Source organism: Lipotes vexillifer, unplaced genomic scaffold (genome assembly GCF_000442215.2).
Source record: "Lipotes vexillifer unplaced genomic scaffold, Lipotes_vexillifer_v1.1 scaffold433, whole genome shotgun sequence".
Classification (NCBI taxonomy): Eukaryota; Metazoa; Chordata; class Mammalia; order Artiodactyla; family Lipotidae; genus Lipotes; species Lipotes vexillifer.
Genome location: NW_006774285.1, coordinates 194,306 through 201,324, shown reverse-complemented (window position 1 = coordinate 201,324; position 7,019 = coordinate 194,306). Strand labels below are relative to the sequence as shown.

Sequence of the window (7,019 nt, the reverse complement as noted above, 5' to 3'; positions counted from 1 at the left end):
TCCACCCCCCGCCCCAGCCCGACCCCTTCTGTGAGACTGACAGCGACGAGGAGATCTTGGAGCGGATCCTGGAGCTGCCTCTCCAGCAGTTCTGCAGCAAGAAGCTCTTCAGCATCCCTGAGGAGGAGGAGGAAGAGGACGGAGAGGACGAGAAGAGGCGGGGGGCAGGCCCTTCCTCCCGGAACCCCCCGCCGCCCGAGCCTGCGCTCCTGGGGCTGGGCTGTGACAGCGGTCGGCCCCGAGGGCCTGGCCTATGTCCTTTGTCTCCCGAGCCCTCCAGGGCTGGGGACCGCCTGGAGGACATGCCTGGACTAGTTGGTGGCAGCAGCTGGAGAAAAGGAAGTGGCTCCCCCGAGAAGCCCCCCAGCCGCAGGCGGTCCCCAGATCCCCGTGAGCACTGCAGCCGTCTTCTCAGCAGCGGCGGGTCCCAGGCCTCTGGACGACCAGGCCCCGCCCGGGAGAGGGGCGGCTCCCCCGTGGGCGAGGGCACCAGGGCTGGACCGGAGGCCGGTGGGAGAGGGCGGCCGGCCCCTTGGAGGAGGTGCCCCCGTGGCCCAGCCCCAGAATCGGGCCTGGCCAGCTGCCTCTCCCCCAAGTGCTTGGAAATCAGCATCGAATATGATTCTGAGGATGAGCAAGAGACGGGCGGCGGGGGCATCAGCGTCACCAGCTCCTGCTACCTTGGAGATGGGGAGGCGTGGGGTGCAGCACCCACGGGAAGGCCCAGGGGGCCTCCGAAGGCCAATTCAGGCCCCAACCCCTACCCACGCCTCCCGGCCTGGGAGAAAGGGGAGCCAGAGCGGAGAAGCCGCAGTGCAACTGGCAGAGCCAAGGAGTCACCCTCCCGGGTCCGTGCCCTCTCCCCTCCCTGGGCAGCCCCCTGCCTGCTGCCGCCTGGTGGCCCTGCTTGCTGCCCACCGGCCGCTCCCATTCCACGCTGCCGTCTCCATCAGCAGAGGTGGGGCTGGGCCTCCGGGCTCCCTCACCTGCCTCTCCCCACCCACATTCCACTGCTTTGCTGCTTCTGCCAGTCGGAACTGGGATGCACAATATTCTGTGGCCATAAGTCGCCAATTGCCGCCAGCCGGCCCTCTGCCTTTGGGCCGGGGGGCCCTTTCCTCTGCTTAGCTAGTTACGTCTTCAGGACACTGACTGTGATGTCCGGCATCACCCAGCCCTGACACCGAGAAGAGGCGCTCCTCTCCCACGCTCCTCGGCCAACTCTCAGATCTAACCTTAGTCCCTCTACTGCACTCATCTGCTAAGGTGGCCGGAGCTGGGCCTCCCCTCCTGCCCTTCCTCCCCACGTGGGGGTGTCTGATGCCTCCAGCGAGGTTGGGCCACGGCTCCAGGAGAGGAACGTGTGTCCCTGCTCTGCTGTGCCGCTTTTGCTGACGGGGCAGAGCTGGGGGAGCGCTTGCGGGGTCCCGCCCCTGCTGAGGTGCCCGCCAGAGGGGCAGTGTGTCACTTCTGCCGTCTGTTGACCTCTCTTTGCAGGCAACAGAGACTGGGGAGCCCAGAGGGCAGGACGGCTGTGGGCGGAGGGGCCCCCAGCGGAGAGGGGGCCGGGCCCCCAGGCCAGGCTCCGCGGAGCTGGGTGAGCACCTGTGGGGGGGCTGGGCCAGGCTGAGGGGGCTTTCCTGCCCCCTCGGCCAGAGCTCATTGCCACTGCTCTCCCCGACAGCCCCTCCGGGGAGCCCTCCAGAAGAAGCACTGGCTTACCAGGACCTACCTGTCAGGGTCTTTGTGGCTCTGTTTGACTATGACCCCGTGTCAATGTCTCCCAACCCTGATGCCGGGGAAGAGGAGCTCCCCTTCCAGGAGGGCCAGATCCTGAAGGTGACTGACCCACCGTCTGGTCCTCCTTCCTCCCTCGTTTCCTGCGCTGGGGGTACAATAGCCACGCGTGGGTGAGAACACAGCCTCTAGAGCCAGGCGATGTGGGGTTGGGTCCTGATTCTGCCACATCTAGCTGTGAAACGTTGAGATTAGCTAACTCCTCTGGGCCTCATTGGCGAAATGGAGATAATGTTAAGTGTCTACCTCACAGGGTTGTTTGAGGATGAAATGCTTCTGTACCCATAGAGCCCTGAAACTGCCTGGCGCATAACACAATGTGAAAACTGCTGCTGTTAGCATTGTAACTTTTATTGTGCCTCCAAGTATTTATTGAAGGCTTTCGGCTATTGCTCTGAGGTCAGGGGGATCTCGTCTGGGCTGGACTGGGGGGATGGATGTGCAGATAGTGGGTGACGACCACACGGAAAGGACTGTTTCCTGTCATCCCTCTGATCCGTGTTCTTGGCTATTTCCCCCTATCTCCTGTTCCACAAAAGGTAGAGAGCACTCTCCTGCAGTCCCAAGTGTGGTGCTGTGAGCTCGGGGCCTCGGGGTGCAGGGAGCAAGCTGGACTGGCCTCCTGACACAACGGGTCTCCTTCGCGTCCAGGTGTTTGGGGACAAGGATGCCGATGGCTTCTATCGGGGTGAAGGCGGGGGCCGGATGGGCTACATCCCCTGCAACATGGTGTCCGAGGTGACTGCGGACAGTCCTGCAGGGAGACAGCAGCTGCTCCAGCGGGGCTATTTGTCCCCAGATGTTCTCGTTGAGCGTTCAGGTATGACCTGCTCCTGTCCCCCACCCACTTCCTGCCACCACGGTGCCAACTCCAACACCGCCCCCGCCCAGAGCAGTTTGTATGTCTGGAGTGGCCGAGGTGCCTGCTTGGTCCAGGGTCTGGCAGAGCCACTGGGGCCCTCAGAGACTGAGGCCAGCGTGGCCGCAGCAGTGAGCTTGCCGCCTGGAATGGGGGTTCACTGCCGAGGGGACGGGCCCTGTATTTTGGATCCGGGAGCTGGGGGATGAGAGAGGAATGCCCATAGACGCTCTAGTGCAGGAGCCCTGGTACAGCCCCGAGAGAAGATTGAAGCCACTGCCCATCTCCCTCCCTCGCCTCGGCTTCTCTCTGACATCTGCTTGCCTTCCTGGACCAGGGAGCGGTCCCTTTGTCTACTCCACAGCTCGCACAGCTGGGCCTCCCCCCAAGCCCCGCCGCTCCAAGAAAGGTGGGTGAGACCCCCTTCTCCCTCGGGGCCCTGTGAGGATGGGAGGGTGGGGACACTACGTGGCTCCCTGGGGAGACACATGGGAGGTCTTGAGCAGGTTCGGGGAATCGGGCCAGACCTTCATCCCCAGCCACCCCTCCAGTGGGCAGCTTCATTCTAATGGAGATGGGGAGTGGTTTGCTGGCACCTCTGTTCCAGAAAGTACCGGACTATAAATTCTCTGCCAGCTGGAGCGAGTCACTTACCCTTTCCGGGCCTTAGTTCGCTACGAAAACCAAAGGGCTGGGCTGATGCGCTCTCCGAGCGTCCTCCTGCATCCCTTGTGTGAGGCTGCCCTGCACCAGCCCCCCCTCCCCCGCCCCCAAAGAAGAGGGCTGTGAGGGGCAGGGGCTCACAGTCATATTCTCTCCGCAGCTGAGTCGGAAGGCCCTGCCCAGCCCTGTGCAGGTGAGGGGCCATCCCTGTGCAGTGGAGACTCGGGAGAGAGATGGGGCGGGGCAGCCCCTCCGACCTCTCCCCAGGGGCTACAACTAGCGGGCAGGTGGTGAATAGGGGTCAGCAGGCCTCCAGTGCCAAGGATAGTGGGGGGTGCGGGAGGGTCTAGAGAGAGTCCTGAGCCTTCTCCCCCTCCCCCTCCAGGCGCCCCCCAGCCGGTCTCCTCTGCTGGCCTGAAAGCTCCCTGCTCCATGGTGGCTGCATTTGACTACAACCCCCGGGAGAGTTCCCCAAACATGGATGTGGAGGTGAGGACCCTCAGATAGAGCCCAGCCAAGCTGGGCGGTGGCAGGGCCTCCCCGGGCCTGACACATGCCTCTTGGTCTCTCCATAGGCAGAGCTGCCCTTCCGGGCAGGGGACGTCATCACTGTGTTCGGGGGCATGGACGATGATGGTTTCTACTATGTGAGAACATGGGGGTGGGGAGAGGCCTCTCCCAGAGCCGGGGAGGGGGATGAGCAAGGGTCCCTGATGGAAGCCCGGAGGAATGGGCCAGGTAGCCTCCCATGATAGTGACGTTGACCCCAGGCCGTCCCCCGGGGGCTTCAGGGTCAAGGGGGTGGGGGTGAGGCCTCTCCTGGTCTTAGTCTCAGCATCTCCTCCCCAGGGGGAACTGAATGGACAGCGGGGCCTGGTTCCATCCAACTTCTTGGAGGGCCCTGGGCCTGAGGCAGGCGGCTCAGACAGGGAGCCCGGGACACCCCCGGCCGAGGGGCAGGTCAGTGAGGACCTGGGCTCCCGGCTGAGCGGTTGGGTCCCTATGCTGCTGGTGTGGTTGGAGGGGGGCAGGGGTGGGCAGGATGGCGCCGTGCGAGGAGTGCAGCCGGGCAGTGGTCCGGGTGCGCACTGCGCGCAGGGCGGGGCTGCGAGCTACCGCCAGAGGGAGCCCAGTCGGGGTGGCTCCCTCCCAGGGTGTGCCCCTCTGTGCAGTGGGGTGAGGCCGAGACCTTGATCCCCAGCTGCCCACACCCCCCGGCCAGTGCAGGTGAGGGGCCCTGTGGAAAAGGACCCTCAAGCCTCCCACACCTCTAGCTGTCATAGCCCCTGGTACAGGGACCCTCCCCACCCCACTGCTGCATCTCTCTGTCTCCCAGGTTCCTTTTAAAGCCAGCTGCCCAGCAAGGCCCAGCTTCCTGGGTGGGTGGGGTACAATTAAGCTCCAGGTTCACGGGGCAGGGAGAGGGTGAGGAGGCCAGGCGCCAACCGGAAAGCCCTGGGTCTCCATGTGCAATCGTTCCAAAGGCAGGGGCTATGCAAAGCAGCACCTGCCCCTAAGGCCTGGTGGCCTGGGCGACCTGGTGACCGGGTGGAGAGCGTACGGTCTGGCCGTAACCCATCTCCTCTCTTTGTTCCCTGTTCTTCAGAGAACGAGGAGAACAGCCCAGTGCTAGATGGAGATAGATATACGCAGAGAAAGCGACGTGTAAGTGGGGACCGGCCCCTATGTCCACGCCACCCTACTCCTCGTGTCACCATCCTCAGATGGCGCTCCTTTGTCTCAGACACCGGAGCTGAACTGGCTTTTCCACCTTCTTCCAGGGAACAGGGGACGGAGCTCTTGCCGTGAGCCAGATTTGGGCCTAGGATCAGCCCCTCCCCTTGCCTTACTCTGGGCAATGCCAGCTGCCACAGGAATACATGTCACCCTAGAATATAATGTCCCATATTAGCTGAGTGCTCATATTCTATAGCACATGTGGCTTATAGAATATTATGTGACATTCATATGGCTCATCAGTATATTATGATACTATACGACTATGGTATTATAATATTGGGATTATTATTGGTGACAGAAGGATGACACTAACGCCACCAGTAATAACAGTCTCTTCCACCACAGTCTCCTCTGTATCATGACCTATTAGGGAATCAGATGCATGATTTTATGTCCAACTCTCCATTTTCTCCGCTGGGGGGCATAAAAGGGGAGGCTTAAACAGTTGGAGTCCGTAGATAACCCCAGACCATTCATCTCTGGGGCTCAGAGACTCCCTCCATTTGTTTCCCCAGCAACCCCTCCCTCCTGGGAGCCCTGGGAGTGGGTGGGAAGGGCCTACCTCCCCTCCGCCCCACCCCGGCCAGCCATCAGCTCTGACTAGTTGGCAAGAGACTCTTTGACCTCTGGGCGCTAGCAGAGCTCTTTGTGGGCGGCCCTGCCACATCACCAGGGTCTTAGGTGAGGGCGGGCCCCAGGCTGGGCACCCAGCACCTGCCAGCAGACTGCCAGGCGCTGGTGGAAGCGGGGGTTTGAGGAAGGGAGTGGGGGGCAGGGGATGGAGAACACACAGGCTGACAGGAGCGGACGGGGCTGTACCAGGCACCGGAGGTCGCAGAGTGGATGTGGGAGTTTGGCGGGTAGCGGGGAGGCTTGCTCGTGGCTCTCTTGCTCACCCAGCCGCTGTTCTTAGGCCACTAACAGCACAGTCTGGGTGGGCCTGTGGCAGAGGGAGCCACTCACCGTGGCAAACAGAGCGAGGAGGAGATAGATTCTGCAAGGGAGACGTGCTAAGGGAGGGGCAGCAGCCTCCAGAGCTGTGGTGGGCGCGGAGCGCCGCCCAACCGTGAGTCCCCTCTGGCCCCGGGCTCCCTGCAGCCCTCTCAGGGGCCATTCAAGGAAGAGTCTCCGTCTCCTCCCCATGGGGTGGGCACTCCTCCACTCCCTGGAGGCTCTTGGACACCGCGTCTGCTGGCCTGTGCGGGCCTGCTCCTTCCGTCTGTGCGCTGGTGCAGGAACCATCGTTCCTGGAGTGTATGGCTCCCTCCAGCGTCTCTGTCCCTGCTTTGCCTTCGGTTGGGAGGGGATGACGTGGGGGATTTGGAGCGCCCAAGCCGAGGGTCAAGTCCAAGGACTCTTGAGCCCAGCATCCTACAGAGAAACCCAGAGAAGGGGAGGGACTTGCCCAGGTCCAAGTGAACAGAGCAGAAATGAGACTCCACGTCCGTCCCTTCCGACTCCCAGCTCAGTGCTCCCTCAGCATCACTGTGCCCATTTGCCTCTCCGTGCTCTGTGGGGGGCAGTAGCCAGGCGGTGGGTTTTGGTTCACGACCGCGGTTCCGTGACCTGGGGTCTGCAGGCCCCTGAGGTTGTGGCGGAACGGAGGCGGATTGGGTTGGCCGTCAGGCCCTGACCTTGCCCCTTTTCTCCCCCATTCTAGCCCTGGGCCAGCTCAACCCAAGGGCCCCTAGCGCCCCCAGGCTGGCCCTGTGCTCCCGGCCCTGGCCGCTTCTCCGGGATTGAATGGGGGGCACCACAGGGCCCGAGCAAGAAGGTGTGGGGTCTCCTCTCCAAGGGGAAGCATCTCAGGAAACTGGGCTCTGGGAAGAAGGAGCGACGCTGCGGCCCGTCCTGCAGGCCCGAGGCCCCGGCACACCGTCCTGGCTGCTTGCGGAATGCCCTGGACTCTCGTTCTCCCGAGCCAGCGCTCTGGCACTCGGATGGGAATTCTACTCGGTGA

The 7,019-nt window shown here is 62.9% G+C and overlaps 1 protein-coding gene across 1 annotated transcript in view; it reads left to right on the top strand.

Annotated features, from left to right (window-relative positions):
* Window positions 1-7,019, top strand: part of TSPOAP1 (TSPO associated protein 1) — a 25,439-nt gene extending 18,420 nt beyond the window's left edge. Inside the window, exons 22-31 of the mRNA XM_007449089.1 lie at window positions 18-848; window positions 1,498-1,597; window positions 1,685-1,839; window positions 2,449-2,617; window positions 2,994-3,065; window positions 3,480-3,512; window positions 3,705-3,808; window positions 3,895-3,966; window positions 4,169-4,279; window positions 6,720-7,019. Of these exons, the coding sequence (XP_007449151.1) occupies window positions 18-848; window positions 1,498-1,597; window positions 1,685-1,839; window positions 2,449-2,617; window positions 2,994-3,065; window positions 3,480-3,512; window positions 3,705-3,808; window positions 3,895-3,966; window positions 4,169-4,279; window positions 6,720-7,019 (1,947 nt within the window). The remainder of the gene's footprint in view (window positions 1-17; window positions 849-1,497; window positions 1,598-1,684; window positions 1,840-2,448; window positions 2,618-2,993; window positions 3,066-3,479; window positions 3,513-3,704; window positions 3,809-3,894; window positions 3,967-4,168; window positions 4,280-6,719) is intronic.